This window comes from Camelina sativa, chromosome 5, assembly GCF_030686135.1.
Source record: "Camelina sativa cultivar CO46 ecotype springtype chromosome 5, ASM3068613v1".
Classification (NCBI taxonomy): Eukaryota; Viridiplantae; Streptophyta; class Magnoliopsida; order Brassicales; family Brassicaceae; genus Camelina; species Camelina sativa.
The window spans coordinates 143,387-159,871 of record NC_141884.1 but is presented as its reverse complement, the minus strand read 5'-3'; the positions used below and the strand labels follow the sequence as shown (position 1 = coordinate 159,871).

At 39.8% G+C, this 16,485-nt stretch overlaps 4 protein-coding genes, 1 long non-coding RNA gene and 1 pseudogene across 5 annotated transcripts; 5 read left to right on the top strand and 1 right to left on the bottom strand.

Annotated features, from left to right (window-relative positions):
- The first annotated feature begins 900 nt into the window (after positions 1–900).
- Positions 901–1,943, top strand: LOC104784520 (uncharacterized). The gene is made up of 2 exons (XR_767254.3): positions 901–1,038; positions 1,556–1,943. It is a non-coding gene; the product is annotated as an uncharacterized LOC104784520 (long non-coding RNA).
- Positions 1,125–1,227, top strand: LOC147943112 (small nucleolar RNA Z103; annotated as a pseudogene).
- A 1,577-nt stretch (positions 1,944–3,520) lies between the features above and the next one.
- LOC104784519 (translocator protein homolog) lies at positions 3,521–4,502 on the top strand. Its single transcript, XM_010509553.3, has one exon. It carries the CDS (start codon positions 3,720–3,722, stop codon positions 4,308–4,310), a length of 591 nt encoding a protein of 196 aa, XP_010507855.1. The 5' UTR covers positions 3,521–3,719; the 3' UTR covers positions 4,311–4,502.
- A 249-nt stretch (positions 4,503–4,751) lies between these two features.
- Positions 4,752–6,055, top strand: LOC104784516 (REF/SRPP-like protein At2g47780). The gene is made up of 2 exons (XM_087451685.1): positions 4,752–5,449; positions 5,545–6,055. Exons 1-2 carry the CDS (start codon positions 5,126–5,128, stop codon positions 5,935–5,937), a joined length of 717 nt encoding a protein of 238 aa, XP_087307811.1. The 5' UTR covers positions 4,752–5,125; the 3' UTR covers positions 5,938–6,055.
- On the bottom strand, positions 6,021–8,128 carry LOC104784518 (WD repeat-containing protein GTS1). Its single transcript, XM_010509552.3, has 8 exons — positions 7,922–8,128; positions 7,613–7,826; positions 7,424–7,519; positions 7,218–7,292; positions 6,964–7,074; positions 6,781–6,872; positions 6,621–6,705; positions 6,021–6,511 (listed from the first exon to the last, which is right to left on the bottom strand). Exons 1-8 carry the CDS (start codon positions 8,050–8,052, stop codon positions 6,155–6,157), a joined length of 1,161 nt encoding a protein of 386 aa, XP_010507854.1. The 5' UTR covers positions 8,053–8,128; the 3' UTR covers positions 6,021–6,154.
- Positions 8,129–10,209: 2,081 nt separating this feature from the next.
- On the top strand, positions 10,210–16,077 carry LOC104784515 (ABC transporter C family member 4). The gene is made up of 11 exons (XM_010509550.3): positions 10,210–12,609; positions 12,696–13,016; positions 13,095–13,181; positions 13,258–13,932; positions 14,023–14,187; positions 14,282–14,576; positions 14,661–14,875; positions 14,981–15,286; positions 15,385–15,448; positions 15,531–15,770; positions 15,854–16,077. The coding sequence occupies exons 1-11, from the start codon at positions 10,483–10,485 to the stop codon at positions 15,952–15,954; spliced, it is 4,596 nt and encodes a 1,531-aa protein (XP_010507852.2). The 5' UTR covers positions 10,210–10,482; the 3' UTR covers positions 15,955–16,077.
- The last annotated feature ends 408 nt before the right edge of the window (positions 16,078–16,485 follow it).

Genomic DNA, 16,485 nt, shown 5'->3' with positions numbered 1-16,485 from the left:
TACATATACCACGGGTTATATTATTTCAAATAAATCTTATAATTGTAATAGTATAATTAAAAACCTGTAAAATCTTATTACATTTAATTTAATAATAAAAATGTCCTGTGGATTAAATTCTATAAGTAAACCTTAGAAAATAATTGAATAAATTAATTATTAACTAATTTCATAATTTAGCTTCTTATTTATTTTTATATTTTTGTTAACAAAAGATCAGCTCGTATGAGCCAATTTTTATTATATTATTCAACATAAAAAAAAACACAATCAAGTGGTAAACCACGGGTCAAAACTTAGATAACATTGTAGCACCTATATTAAAAATCAAAGAAACTTAACCATTTTATTTAAAATCATTTATGAACATTAAAATCGTCCTATAAATTCAATAAATATTTATAGGTATACAATCTAAAATTTAATAAAACAACAACAAAATAACAAACAAATACTCCTCCGTTTCAAAATATAGGATGTTTTAAGCAAATCACGCAGATTAGAAGTCTTTACTTTTAACAAGTTCAACCAATCAGAAACAATACTGCATAATATAAAATACTAAACTAATCTAAAAGTTACATATTTTAAATATTAAAAAAATAAAAATATAGTCTCGCGGTGTACCGCGGGTTAAAACCTAGTTTACTTATTAAAAAAAACAACAACTAATTTTACCACTTTTATAGGATTATTTTATGGACTACATTTATTTATTTTTATTTTTAGAAAATTGACCCTTTCTTCTATTATATAATTGGTGTAGCAATTTTTTACTTTAAAAAAAAACTATTTTTAACATTTGTGTAGGATTATTTTATAGAATACATTTATTTCTTTCTATTTCTAGAAATAAACCATTTCTTCTATATATACTTGATAACTGTGTTATATACATTCTCATAAAAAAAAAAAAAAGAAGAAAAAAATATAAATCAAAAGTAAACAGAAAAAAGAAAAGGATGAACAAAAGAACAAGTAGTGCGTATGTCACTGGTTTCATCACTCGTGTGATGATTTTGTTGTTGATTTTTACAGGTATGTATACATTATGACATATGAAATATTGTCCATATATTATTTGTGTTTGAATATATAAGATATAACTATTGCATATTTATTTACGGGAGGTGATGACAATTTCCCCAAATGATCGGATCTGATTGTATACTAAGCGATTATTATTTCCTTTCGACAGAAGGAAATCAAGCCAATGTTCTGATCACAAAAAAAAAACAGTTGTATATTTAGTTATTTGCTAATATCTTTAAACATATTTAACATGCATGATTTCATTAGCTGATTGTGTATATGCCAGACATATAATAATGTCATTTATTGCTTAAGTTTGCACTTGAAAACTTTATTTTACAAGAAAAGATGTATTTTCTAAATATTGTAAATGATATTTAATTTTTAAAAGTAGAAACTGAGCAAACCCAAACCATATATTTTTGAATTTTAAATATACAATTTAAGTTTGTTCTAGTAATATATTACAAAAACAGAAATATGCCTTTTAACAAAAAAATATGTTGTGTTTTCTTTCTTTAAGGAATATCAATTGGAGACCAATGTGCCATGAGAACTACACACAGAGTGTCGCCTGAGATTTGTAATAAACCTATAGGCGCTAAATTATGTCAGCGAGCTTGCCAGCACGGATTGGTTCAGAATTCTAGATTCGGCACATGTATGACTACACCGAAAGGAAAAGTTTGCACATGTCACGACTGCGTACTTCCATAATCAAAAGATTTTATATGTGCACATTTTATATTAGTTTACTGTAAAATAATTATATGTCTAAATTATTTCAATCACAATTAAAGTAAATAAATGATTGATTTTGTTTAAGTGTAATACTACTATGGTGGCCTTTCTTCTGAAAGATACTACTATGAGGACCTCATATACTTATTGAATTATCTGAATTATGTCAATATGTATTGTCTTTAGTTGATTTTAAATTCATTAGCTGATTGTGAATACCAAATGCACAACAAAGCTACCATTCACTTTAACTCTTTTTAAAAGCATGCATTTTATTAAACAAAACAAAATCTTCTACATTCCCTTTTCTTCTTTCTTCCATTAATTTCCTCTTTTCATCTAAAAATGAACAGGTTGTTTAGTAGAGATATGAGTATTCGTTCGTTTGTTTATTGATACATGTATTACAGAATAAAGTCGACGCTACTGAAATTCATATATTCTTAGTTTTGTAAATTTTTAGTCTCTTACAATTTTTTAACATATCCGGTTTTCCTGTTTTTGATCTATTGAATAACTAGGCGTGCCATTTTCTTTTTGTGTGGCTAATGTTTTCAACTCTCAAATGTGTGTAGATTTTATTTTTTGATTTTTCTTCAGAATGTTCGATTAGATGTTGAAACGAAATGGATGATGTTGTATTTTGGCAGTGCTTATGTTATGTTCTTATAAGTGTGGTATCGAAATTCAGAGGATCTCTGATTTACAATCAACCATTTCAACGATTATTATTATTAGTTTGAGAGAACAAACGACACAAGAGGTTTTAACAAATTATTTCTTATCATAATATTGTAGAAGTATTTTTATACATGTTGGTGCAGGATTCAGCACCCCCGACATACCGAGCTAAACCGGAAATATTATTTGATCATTTAACCGGGAATCCGGTTAAGCATCCGATTATGTATCTCAAGTTCAATTCGGGAGAGGAAGGCCTAACTTGGAGAAGAAGAAACGATTTCCACTTCGAACGACGGCCGACTCAAGGAATAAAGCAACTTTCCTTATTTCAGTTCATCTTATAAGGAAAGTGAATATGTTATGCACATCTATCTACATGTATAAATAAGGAGAGATTTCTCCATTGTAACGCCATCCATCATTGAGTACAATTATTCAGTTCTCTCCTTGTTCTTAACAAAAAACCCTAACTTGCCGAGATCAAATTCCTTTTCTTTAAAATCCAAGGTTTAGATCGGTTTTCTAGAGAGATAGCTTCTTTGAATTTGTTTTCCCTTCAAACAAATTCATTGTGGAAACCTAGTTTCTACAATTGGCGTCGTCTGTGGGGATGCAAATCGTCTCTAAAAGTTACTCTCTAAAGAAATCCTGTCGAAAAGTTCTCGGAAAAGCCTACGAGAATGTCTTCATTCGTCAACGAAGTCTCCGCGGCAAACCGCACTGCCTTCGTCGTGTCTGACGGCACGTTCTAGACAACAATGCAACACAAAGCGGTGCTCCAGCCAAGCAGGTGACTGCCGTTTATGTTCGTCGGTCCACCGACACAGCAATCAATCCAACCGATACTGCTCCGAACTCCCAGTTGGCGTCAGATCTGAGGGAGAAACCAGCCAAGAAGTAGGACGAACTCTCGAAGAGCCAGTCGACCTCGATCCGTGATCGTCCCAAAATTGTGTTATGCAAATTCATCAGACATGGTGCTTATATGAACTAAGCACGTGTCCACACTTTTTCATAAACTCGGATTCATATAATCGCATACGAAAAAACAATTAATTGGGCGTTCCACGTCTACACATTTTCATCAACTACTCGGCTTGTTTTGTCCCCACGTGTCTCTCTCCATGCTTCTTTAAAACGATCACCTCCTGATTATTCTCTTATTGACTAAGCTTCTTCCCTCTCATTAACTTTCTGAAATCTCAATCTCACTTAATCAACTCTTGTTTCTTTCGGTTCTGTTTTTGTGTGGACGTTCTCTAATGGATTCTCAGGACATCAGGTACCGTGGCGGAGACGACAGAGATGCCGCAACCACGGCTATGGCCGAGACGGATAGAAAACACGCTGACGACAACAAAGGAAAACTCGATCAAAAGAGGGCCATGGCGAAACGCGGTCTTAGGTCTCTGACCGTAGCGGTTGCGGCTCCTGTCCTCGTGACGCTCTTCGCCACGTATTTCCTCGGCACAAGCGACGGCTACGGGAACCGTGCTCGGTCCTCGTCTTGGATCCCACCTCTATGGCTCCTACACACCACGTGTCTCGCGTCGAGCGGTCTCATGGGTTTGGCTGCGTGGCTCGTATGGGTTGACGGTGGTTTTCACAAGAAGCCTAATGCTTTGTATCTTTACTTGGCTCAGTTTTTGCTTTGTTTGGTTTGGGATCCGGTTACGTTTCGGCTCGGGTCGGGAATAGCGGGGCTTCCGGTGTGGTTGGGTCAGTCTGCGGCGTTATTCGGATGTTACAGGGCGTTTAGTGAGATAAGCCCGGTCGCTGGTAATCTGGTAAAACCGTGTTTGGCTTGGGCTGCGTTTGTAGCCGCTGTTAATGTAAAGCTTGCAATCGCGTAAACGTCACTTTGTTTGTTTGTAGAGAGAGAGAGGGAGTCATGTAAGCGTGTTTTTATGAGTGTTGTGTTTTTCTTTTTGTGTGTGATATATATAATACATAAAAGATGTCTTGCGATCCAATGTTCTGCTCATTGTGGAGTAACAGACATGAACTTGATATACTAAAAGAAATAAATACTATATATTAGTTCATTCCTCTTTTGCTTAGAAGTTAGAACCATACAGACAAACTAAACGACCAAAGCACCTACTGTATCTAGTTATTTTATCATGTTCATGTTTGTTACTCCGCAGTCCGCAATGATTGTTAATGGGCCGTTGACAGTGTGTACCTTCTTTCCAAAACAATTTTTAAGGGCTTTTTCAGTTAGTGGTAACACAAATATTAGGCCCAATAAACTTTAAAGACGTGATGATGTGATTGTGACCGTGATGTAAAGTAGAAATAAAAAATTGTAGATGATATTAGATAGCGAACGAGAGGTGCTTCGGCTTTTGATTTTAGTATTAACCTCGAGCCTCGTGCCAACGGAATGGCCGTGCCTATCGTGCAACAGTCTCCAACCCATGCCCTTACACGTGTCGTAAACGATCCATTAGAAATATGACATCTGTCACAACGACAGCTGTTCTAGCGGTCACTCGTCTGTCTCACAACCCAATCCCTTTGCTTTTCAACAAAGCCTAAAGAGAAAAGAAGAGACATGCCACGTGGGCTTTTAAACCAGTTACAGTAGTCAACAAAGCCTAAATACAGTAGTCTTTTTAAAGACAAGAGAGAGGCTCTTCTGTAACGGCTCCACGTTTTGACTACAATGGCGGAAGATGAAATCGTAGTCGAAGAAGAGCAATCACCGGAGGAGGTAATAGCTCCACCATCTGATTTGCCTTCTTCTTCACCGTCGTTTGTGGTGGAAGAAGACGATGACATGAAGCTCAAGCACTTGGAATTCATCCAAGTCGCGGCGGTCTACTTCGCAGTCTGTTTCTCGACGCTCTACGAGTTCGCTAAAGACAACGCTGGTCCCCTCAAACTCGGTGTAGAGAACATCGAAGCTTCCGTCCAGACCGTGCTCTCGCCATTATACGACAAATTCCACGACGTTCCTCTCAAGCTTCTCCTCTTCGTCGATCGTAAGGTAAATTATTAGATCAGTGAGATTCTTCCATTCCCGCCCTTTCCTAGGGAGGGTTTCAACTGATGATAAGTACGTGAGTTTGCTTTGCTTTTCAGGTGGATGATGTGTTCTTCGATGTTGAGCCATACGTTCCTTCCTTGGTGAAGCAAGCTTCAAGCCAAGCGCTAACGGTGGCCTCGGAGGTGCAACGCGCAGGCGTCGTGGACACAACCAAGAACATCGCGAGGAGCGTCCGGGAGAAGTACGAGCCAGTGGCGGAACATTACGCAGTGACGCTTTGGCGCTTGCTGAATCAAGTGCCGTTGTTCCCGGAAATTGCTCAGCTAGTGATCCCCACGGCGTTTTACTGGTCAGAGAAGTACAACGATGCTGTTCGTTACGCCGGCGACAGAGACTACTACGTGGCAGAGTATCTACCGATGATTCCTATTGAGAAGATCTCTGATATTTTGGAACACGATCAATGTCGAGCTGACTACTTGCACTAATGAAGCCAAAGATTCCTTCCTTTTTAAGCATTTACATGTACTCTGTTTTTCTCTTTCCTTTCTGCAATTTTTGCTATGCTATCTCAAGATGCAATCTTTTCTTTGATATTTCATTAAACCAATTTGCCTTTTTAAGTAACAAGAGAAAGAGACATAAAGGAACTGCCCTCTTCACTGTTATACAGACACAAGACGCAGTGAACAGTTGTCGTTTTTTTTAGTAAGGAGAGTGTCTGTTTTTCTTGCGGTTTCTTGGAGGCTTAACGACCAATTCACTTGAAGTCCAAGACCGGTTAATCTCGGTAGAATTCTCGTCGGACTTCCAGCAACATAGCCGCCCATCTTCACCGCCTGTCCATCCAAATAACCCTGCAGCTCCTCCATACTCACATGGCATTCGCAGAACACTCCTTACTACATCTATGTGACCTCCACCAAGAATGGCTTCAGCAGAACCGACTGATCCAGGCCCTTCACAATTCACCGGAAAATAACCAATGGTTCCTGCGCAGGTTCCACCGATCACCCACAAGTCGTCACCCCCTGGACAATGGCAATCAACAAAATAATCAACCTGTAAAAAAGAGCAATGAGAAAGTTTTTAGTCTTTCAGTAATCATTCATCATCAGGTTGCTCGTTAGTGTTATTGTATTCGTTAAAAGGAAAAGAATGAGATTGTTACATTATCTTGAGTCCAGCTATCAGATGCGAGTTCCCGAGCTTTCTCTAGGTTGATTTCACAGCTTCCATCTTGCCAATTCCAAACACTAGAACAGAGTAAACAGATTAGAGACGGTGCAATTAGCAGACTAAAGATGAAGGGGAGTAGCGCAAAAGAGTACCTTAGAGTTTCTATATGAGTGAGACACCAGAGCTTTTTATAGCAATCCCCAAAGAAACCTATTTTGCCAATTGAAGTTCCTACGTTGATCACCTAAAGAAAGAGCAGTCAAGGCAAAAGAAATGGTTTAGTAGTCTGGCATATTTAACTATCTCAATGCAGCGAAAGAAGTTTGAAAACTTACAGTTTCGAGATGATCATCATCATTGATATCACCTTCAGTGTTAAAAAGACATATCAATCCATCCACGGAAGCTGAGAGAAGCTTGTTTGGGTTGTTAGGAACGAAGCGTACCTGTGATATAGCAACACCCACGCAGCAGAGTTAAGTCCTAGTGGACTAAACAAGAAACTAGTTCGGCTGGCTCTATATTAGATGATAGAAAAGACTTGAGAACTTAAAACAACATCAGAGAGGAAGATAATAGCAAAACAAACCTGAGTGACGTCGTCTCCGTGAGATTCCTCTAAACAAGCAACTTGCTTCGAGTTTCTCCAATCCCACAGAAGAACCTGCACACATGACTTAAAGATTGTAACAAGCTATAAACATACGAGCCGGCCCTTTTCTCAAAGTGTATACCTTTAACACAATTAGAGATAAAGGAAAGATACACAAAGGGTTTTTAATGTGGAAACCTAACCTGCTCTTTGCATCCACCAGCCAAAAGATGATCTGAAGCACCACCATAGGAGAAGCTGAAAACCTCCTGACCATTCCCAGCATCAATACACGAAACCTGAAACACACCCACGACCAACAACTTAAAACATTTATAAAATCGGATCAGAGCTTCACTAAGTTAGTTAATCCAAAATAAATAAATAAAAACCTGTTGAAAACTTCGCGTATCCCAAGATCGAATGGTCCCATCGGAGGAGCAGGAGTGCAAAAGGTGAGGAGACGCAGCAGAGTCAGAGGAAAACGCAATTTGATTGACGGTATCGGAGTGACCTTTGCATTCGCCGTAGTATTGACCAGTGACAGGGGAGTAGAGCTTGACAGTGTTGGTAGATAACGAAACCGCAATAGCTGTCCAATCGAACCTGTGGGACAAAAGCAAACAAGAGCTGGGTCTCAATGAACCTAATTTGGTAATTGGTAAAAGAGCAAAAGGGAAGAAAGGTCTTTTATTGTATACTTTGGGACAATCTGGAAGACGTAGTCAGAGCCGAAGTTGGTCTGAATAGAGTTCTTCAGCCCAAATTTCTTCACTTGACGATGATTTTGAACCTCCACTTCCATCTCCGACGCTTCTTCTTCTCTTTCCATTTGGTTTTTTTGAGTCAAATTAACAATGTGATATGAGGGGTTTTAACGGTTTTAGGGTTTCTTCTTCTTCTTCTTCTTCTTCTTCTTCTTCTTCTTCTATTATAATAGGTCACAAGTGATATGGGCCTGTTTTTAACCTTTTGGCCCATTTATGACCCAACATCACCACCGTCCCTTAGGATTTGTTTGTTGACCGAATAACGCCAACAATGCAATGCTCTTGATTTGGATACGCAAACAAAAGTCTAGTTAGAAAAATCTTTACTAATTCAGTGCAACTATATATTATCCCGACATGTATGTACAATTCTTAGAGAGTACGACCTAGTTTATCTGAAGATACCCATTCCATTAAGCCAAAATGTAGTTTCGACTACTCAACACATTAAATATATTTTTAATGGTAGTTAATTTCGGTGAAAGAAAGTGAATTTACACTTTGCCCGGAAACAACTGTTGTATTTTTCTTCTAAGCATATACTATAAAGTATACTACTCCTAATAAAACATGTTGTTTAATTTATTAACTTTGTCTTTTTTTACTTTATCAAAATTGCTAAGTTTTCCGCAGATTTTGTTTAGAAATTAATATTCTAGTACTTGTGCATGATCAACCCACGTATACTTGTTATCAGTATTCAATACAAACAAACAAAAAAACAAAATACTACTAGCCAGACACAATAAGATATGCGGAAAGAATGAAAGTTCGTGAGATTTTAGTGAACGGACGCAATATTATAAGCCACGTGATGGAAGCAAAAAGATTTAGTGGTTACAACAACAAACAATTTGTTTGTAAAAGAAAAAAAACAAACAACAATACAATTGATATTGAGCTTTATGAATATATATATATGTCATTTTCCGATGGCTCTGATCGGATCTCAGATCATGTAAAGGTAAAGGTGTGTTGACTTTATAAAATAAGATACTTACTTTATTATTACTAACTAATAATTCAGCCACAGGTAACATGCCGTACTTAAATTCTATGGCTTTTTTTTTTTTTATTGTCAAACAAATTCTATGACTATGTTGATCGTTTTTCAGTGACATATATATATGTAGATTGTTGACGTAAACAAGGAGAAGAAAGGGAATCGGAAAAACAGAATTCGCATATGGAGAGGAGGAGGAAGGAAGCCAAGTAGCCTGCAAAAAAATGTTGATGTTTGATATTAAGACACTCTCTCTCCTTCTTATTCGAAAACTGATTTTTCACCCTTACGTAAGCAAGATAACAGCAGCTACTTTTTAGTACTGCAGAGTGCAGAGCTATATACTAGTTGTTCTTTCTTACAAAAAACACGAGGGTATACACTTTTTAGTACTGGAGCTATAGTTAGTTGTTCTTTCCTAGGCAATTAATTAACTTTTTTATTCACTTTCTAGTACTGTAGCTACAGTTTTACTTACTTTTTTCTTATAAATTCCTTTTACATATTATTACAACAACTCTTTTGAAGTAGTACTATATAATACAGTATACAACATGTGTTTGCAGCATCATTCCATGATATAAGAAGAAGGGTCATGAGTTTGTCCAAAGAAAAAAAGAAGAAGGGTCATATGCATGGGGTTGGTTGCTTTGCTTGGGTCCAATAATTTGCTCGAGCAGTCATAATTATTGACCCATCTACTACCTCATACTCGGAGTTAAAAGACAAAAGTTAATTAATTAAACAATGAGACTTTTTGGTTTATAAATTATCTTGTTTAATACTACTAGTAAAAAGTCTAAATGAAAGACAAGTCTTGCACGCACGAGTTGCACCTCTAAATTTCCATACACCTTATTTTTTTTTGCCTTTATTCTTATATAAAGTAGTACTAGTCAAGAGGGGAGGATGTAACCAAGTGTAACTTTTCTTTATTTGTTTAATCAAAACCTGTCTTAACTCAGATTTTTCTCATCAAATATTAGAAGGATAAGACTTTTTCTTATAAGAGTACTAGCTAGTACATGTAATTCTATCCCAATGGAGTTTGTCTTTTCATTCAAAGTTGTAAAATTGTAGTAATGGTAATAGTAATAAAATTGAACCTGTAGTTGATTTTCATTTTCCAAAAATAAACAAACGATATAAAAAAAGAAGGAAAAAAAAGATTGGATGCAGAGTTGCTATCATTACCAAAGAAAAAAAAAATCTAATCGTCAGGTCAGTAATCATAAAAGTCCTGGCAGCAGTTTTTGTTTGTTTTTAATAATGATTTTTTGATTTCTTTCCGAAACTTCAATTTTGTGGACGACTGACTACAAAGTTCAAAACTCCTTAGTCGTCGTCACACACACATTAGCTAGTATGATTAGATTAGTATATTATGTTGAATAATAAACAAAACGTCTATAATTTTATACTACTAAAGTAAAAGATCACCAATAAATAATTGCTTCTCCCTCTCTCTCAATCTCTCTGCCCTGAGAAAATGTGGTGGCTTTCTTCTTCTTCTTCGTGGCTCTCCGAGCTATCTTGTTCATCCTCAGCCGTATTAGAACAGACATCATCACTCCCAGTTGCAATCCAATGGCTAAGATTTGTTTTGCTCTCTCCATGCCCTCAACGTGCTCTCTTCTCCGCCGTTGATCTTCTCTTCCTCATCCTCCTCCTCTGCTTCGCTCTTCTCAAGCTCTTTTCTTCTTCTTCTTCTTCCTCTTCCGAAACCAACGGAGGAGACGCCCAGATTACAAAACCTCTTCTCGGACACCGTGCAACCACAACAACAACAACAACCGCGTGGTTCAAAACGACGCTTGTAGCCACCCTTCTCTTGTCGCTTTGCTCCGTCTTGCTCTGCGTTTTGTCCTTCACTAGGAAGCCACGCACTCCGTCTCAGGGACCATGGAGCCTCCTCATCGACCCTCTCTTTTGGCTTATCCACTCCGTCACGCACGTCGTCATCGCCGTCATCCTCATCCACCAGAAGCGATTCGCTTCTCTCTATCATCCTTTATCCCTCAGAATCTTTTGGATTTCGAGTTTCTTCCTCACTGCTCTCTTCTCCGTCTCCGCCATTCTCCGTTTCATCTCCTCCGACGCCACCGTGACTCTCCTCAGAGAAGAAGACGTCGCTTCCTTCTTCTCCCTCCCGTTAACCGCCTTCCTGCTCGTCGCCTCCGTCAGAGGAACCACCGGCATCGCCACGGCGGAGTCCAACAGTCCTCCTCCTACGGACGACGCCGCTTTGGATAAATCCAACAACGTCTCTCCCTACGCATCAGCCTCTGCTTTCTCCAAAACGTTCTGGTTATGGATGAATCCTCTACTCACCAAAGGCTACAAATCCCCGTTGACGCTCCAACAAGTTCCGACGCTCTCTCCGGAGCATAAAGCAGAGAGGCTCGCCCTTCTCTTCGAGTCCTGTTGGCCTACCCCGTCGGAGAACTCGAGCCACCCTGTGCGTACCACTCTCATCCGTTGTTTCTGGAAGGAGATCCTCTACACCGCCATTCTCGCCATCGTCCGTCTCGGTGTCATGTACGTTGGCCCCGTTCTCATCCAGAGCTTCGTCGATTTCACCTCCGGCAAGAGATCATCGCCGTGGCAGGGTTACTACCTCGTCCTCATCCTCCTCGTTGCCAAATTCGTCGAGGTCTTGACGACGCATCAGTTCAATTTCGAGTCCCAGAAGTTTGGAATGCTCATAAGGTCTACTCTGATCACTGCACTCTACAAGAAAGGTTTAAAGCTCACCGGCTCCGCGCGTCAGAACCACGGCGTTGGCCAAATCGTGAATTACATGGCCGTAGACGCACAGCAGCTCTCTGACATGATGCTTCAGCTCCACGCAATCTGGCTCATGCCTTTGCAAGTGACTGTTGCGCTTGTGCTCCTCTACGGAAGCTTAGGCGCGTCTGTAGTGACGGCGGTCATTGGGTTGACTGGAGTGTTCGTCTTCATCCTCCTTGGAACTAAGAGAAACAACAGCTACCAATTCAGTCTGATGGGAAACCGAGATTCTAGGATGAAGGCCACCAACGAGATGCTCAATTATATGCGAGTCATCAAGTTCCAGGCATGGGAGAATCATTTCAACAAGAGGATCCTCAAATTTAGGGACATGGAGTTTGGTTGGCTATCCAAGTTTCTCTACTCCATAGCCGGCAACATCATTGTCCTCTGGAGCACGCCAGTGCTTATCTCTGCCCTCACCTTCGCCACCGCTCTTGCCTTGGGTGTCAAGCTTGACGCTGGGACTGTCTTCACCACCACAACCATTTTCAAGATCCTGCAAGAACCCATCAGAACCTTCCCTCAGTCTATGATATCTCTCTCGCAGGCAATGATCTCTCTGGGAAGACTGGACTCGTACATGATGAGCAAAGAGCTTTCGGAAGATGCTGTGGAGAGATCCTTGGGCTGTGATGATACTACTGCCGTGGAGGTTAGAGATGGAAGCTTTAGTTGGGATGATGAGGACAACGAACCTGCTCTCAGTGATATCAACTTTAAGGTTAAGAAAGGAGAGCTCACCGCTATAGTTGGAACCGTTGGTTCAGGGAAATCTTCTCTGTTAGCTTCTGTTCTTGGCGAAATGCACAGAATCTCGGGACAGGTGCGACTTTGTTTTGTTTATGTTGTTTGTAGATTTTAAAGAACAAACACTCTGAGAACATTTGATTGATTCGTTTTTATTTCTAGGTGAGGGTTTGTGGGAGCACTGGTTATGTAGGGCAGACATCATGGATCGAAAACGGGACTGTTCAAGACAACATCTTGTTTGGTCTTCCAATGGTTAGAGACAAGTACGACGAAGTTGTCAGTGTATGTTGCCTTGACAAAGACCTACAAATGATGGAGTTTGGGGATCAGACAGAGATTGGGGAACGCGGAATCAACCTCAGCGGAGGGCAGAAGCAGCGTATACAGCTCGCACGTGCGGTGTACCAGGAATGCGATGTATACTTGCTCGACGATGTTTTTAGCGCCGTGGATGCTCATACCGGTTCTGATATATTCAAGGTAACAAGGGACAAAAGAACTCTTTGATGTATTACTAGAATACATGTTGATTCTTATTATTGTGATGTTTTTGTATAGAATTGTGTAAGAGGAGCTCTGAAAGGCAAGACCATATTGCTCGTAACCCATCAAGTGGATTTCTTGCACAACGTCGACTGCATCTTGGTACAATAATGATTCATACTTTTATCTTATTGGAATCCAGAGACTAGAGCTTGTTCTTACGAAATGAGACTTTCAGGTGATGCGGGAGGGGAAGATTGTTGAGTCGGGAAGATATGAGGAATTAGTAAACTCCGGGTTGGATTTTGGGGAACTTGTGGCTGCACATGAGACATCAATGGAGCTAGTTGATGCCGGTGTAGACTCTGCAGCAGCAGCAGCAGCAACAATCGCAACATCCCCAAGAACACCAAAATCTCCCCATGCAAGCTCTCCGAGAACGTCCATGGAGTCTCCTCGCTTAAGTGATCAAAACGATGAGCATGTCAAGTCATTTCTTGGCTCTCACGCCGTAGAAGATGGCTCGAAGCTTATCAAAGAAGAGGAAAGGGAAATCGGACAGGTCAGCCTGAGAGTTTACAAACAGTACTGCACTGAGGCCTACGGCTGGTGGGGCATTGTGCTTGTGGTGTTCTTCTCTCTGACGTGGCAGGGTGCTCTAATGGCCAGCGATTACTGGCTTGCATACGAAACATCAGCCAAGAATGCAATTTCATTTGACGCTTCCGTTTTCATCCGTGTATACGTCATTATTGCACTTGTTTCCATCGTTTTGGTGACCCTCAGGTCATATTACATCACTCACCTGGGACTCAAGACTGCTCAGATATTTTTCCGACAGATTCTTAACAGTATCTTACACGCTCCAATGTCGTTCTTCGACACCACGCCATCCGGAAGAATTCTCAGTCGGGTGAGACAAACTTTTCCAACCCTTTTCATGCTGCTTACATAAGATTTTAGCAGAGATGTTAAAGGTTTCTTTCTCTTTCGAACATTGCAGGCATCTACTGATCAGACCAACATCGATATCCTCATTCCGTTTATGCTCGGACTTGTGGCCTCAATGTACACCACTCTTCTGAGCATTTTCATAGTTACTTGCCAGTACGCTTGGCCAACTGCATTCTTTGTGATTCCCCTTGGATGGCTTAACATCTGGTACCGGGTAGGCATCTCTTTTGATTCCATATGTTCTGATGTTTTTTTTTCTTTGAATATGTATGATGTTCTTAAACGTCACTTTGCTTTTTGATCTTCAGAACTATTACCTCGCTTCTTCCCGTGAATTGACTCGCCTGGACTCGATCACAAAGGCTCCCATCATCCACCATTTCTCAGAAAGTATAGCTGGAGTGATGACGATCCGATCATTCAGGAAGCAGGAGTTGTTTATGCAAGAAAACGTGAAGCGTGTCAACGCCAATCTCAGGATGGACTTCCACAACAATGGCTCAAACGAATGGCTCGGGTTTAGGCTAGAGCTTATTGGAAGCTGGGTGCTCTGCATCTCGGCTTTGTGTATGGTATTGTTACCCAGCAACGTTATCAGACCAGGTAGAGGATCACCAAACCCTTCCAAATTTTTGACAAGTTGAAATCAGTATTGTCAATCATGGATATTGTTTTGGTGTGATGCAGAGAATGTAGGACTGTCCCTTTCGTATGGTCTGTCCCTGAACTCGGTTCTGTTCTGGGCTATATACATGAGCTGCTTTGTTGAGAACAAGATGGTTTCTGTTGAAAGGATCAAACAGTTCACTGACATTCCATCTGAATCCGAGTGGGAGCGCAAAGATAACCTTCCACCTTCGAATTGGCCCTTCCATGGCAATGTACATCTGCAAGACCTCAAGGTGAGTTATATAGAAACTAAACAGCTCTTTGTTATTAAAAACTCATCGTCTCAAGTGTTCAAACATGTGAAGGATGTGTGTGTGTGTGTGTGTAAACAACTGCAGGTGCGCTACAGAGCGAACACTCCACTAGTGCTCAAAGGAATCACTCTAGACATCAAAGGAGGAGAGAAGGTTGGTGTGGTTGGACGAACGGGAAGCGGGAAATCGACTTTGATACAGGTCTTGTTCAGGCTTGTAGAACCGTCAGGAGGGAAGATAATCATAGACGGGATTGATATCAGCACAATAGGGCTGCATGATCTCAGGTCAAGATTCGGAATCATTCCGCAAGAACCTGTCCTCTTTGAAGGAACCGTGAGGAGCAACATCGACCCAACTGAGCAATACTCTGACGACGAAATCTGGAAGGTGATGATGATATTATTAAGCTATGATATATCTTCTAAGCTACAACCAATTTTTATTCCATATACCATTACATAATCTGTTGTTTCTTGTAATTTCAGAGCCTTGAAAGATGCCAACTCAAGGATGTTGTTGCTACCAAGCCTGAGAAACTCGATTCTTTGGGTGAGTTTGGTCTCTTTGTGTATATATATACCTAGGATTAGGGATTATATAATAAGTCAGAGTTATTGATTGATTGGAACAGTGGTTGATAATGGGGAGAACTGGAGCGTAGGGCAGAGGCAGCTTCTATGTTTAGGGAGGGTAATGCTGAAACGGAGCAGACTTCTGTTCCTAGACGAAGCAACTGCATCCGTTGATTCACAAACGGACGCCGTGATCCAGAAGATCATAAGAGAAGACTTCGAGTCCTGCACCATTATCAGCATCGCCCACCGGATTCCTACAGTGATGGACGGTGATCGAGTCCTGGTCATAGACGCTGGTATGTCAAACAAAACAAACTCAACTTAAGTGTTCTTGTTGTCTTGTTGGTCTTTTCACTTTTCATATGGAAATTTTGAACAGGGAAAGCGAAAGAGTTCGATAGCCCGGCTCGTTTGCTGGAAAGGCAGTCTCTGTTTGCAGCGCTGGTGCAAGAATACGCTCTCCGATCTACCGGAATATGAAACTTTGACGCCGGCCTTGATGACTAGACGTTTTCTTGTTGTTACTAAAACTACGTTTTTTTTTTTGGTCAAACTAGAATGCATAATAATATTAAGATGGTCAAACTAAAAGTACGTTTATAATTATCTCTCTAAACTGACATGAGAAGATCGAATCCCCTAGCTAGATTGTTACTTATTACCTAAAAAAAGCGTTACTTATTACGTTGTTTATAGTAGAATCGAAGTATAGAACAACTGGAAATAAGTACCAGTAGTATACATATATTATTTTCGTATTCAAATATTTTTTTTTTCTTTTTTTTCGTATTCAAATAATTTGTAATGTATTAGAATCCTTTGGTTTGTTTTATTTGAGGAATAATTTAGTCGTCATTTAGGATTACTATGTGCCTATAATTGGTCGCTCTTCTTCAAACGTTTTTTTTTTTTAAGGCGAATTAGTGTGCATGCATGTCTTCGTTATCAATATCTTTAAATATATGTAAGAATGTGAGATCTCATATCGTTTAACGAACTTCAAAGAGAAAG

Excerpts from the sequence above, each read along its gene's own strand:
- LOC104784515 (XM_010509550.3), top strand. The coding sequence starts at position 10,483 with ATGTGGTGGCTTTCTTCTTCTTCTTCGTGGCTCTCCGAGCTATCTTGT. Across the intron at positions 14,577-14,660 it reads CAGCAACGTTATCAGACCAG|AGAATGTAGGACTGTCCCTT; the intron begins GTAGAGGATCAC and ends GGTGTGATGCAG. Across the intron at positions 15,287-15,384 it reads CTGACGACGAAATCTGGAAG|AGCCTTGAAAGATGCCAACT; the intron begins GTGATGATGATA and ends TTGTAATTTCAG.
- LOC104784518 (XM_010509552.3), bottom strand. The coding sequence starts at position 8,052 with ATGGAAAGAGAAGAAGAAGCGTCGGAGATGGAAGTGGAGGTTCAAAAT. Across the intron at positions 6,706-6,780 it reads ACTCATATAGAAACTCTAAG|TGTTTGGAATTGGCAAGATG; the intron begins GTACTCTTTTGC and ends ACTCTGTTCTAG. Across the intron at positions 6,512-6,620 it reads ATAGCTGGACTCAAGATAAT|GTTGATTATTTTGTTGATTG; the intron begins GTAACAATCTCA and ends TCTTTTTTACAG.
- LOC104784519 (XM_010509553.3), top strand. The coding sequence starts at position 3,720 with ATGGATTCTCAGGACATCAGGTACCGTGGCGGAGACGACAGAGATGCC.
- LOC104784516 (XM_087451685.1), top strand. The coding sequence starts at position 5,126 with ATGGCGGAAGATGAAATCGTAGTCGAAGAAGAGCAATCACCGGAGGAG. Across the intron at positions 5,450-5,544 it reads TCCTCTTCGTCGATCGTAAG|GTGGATGATGTGTTCTTCGA; the intron begins GTAAATTATTAG and ends TTTGCTTTTCAG.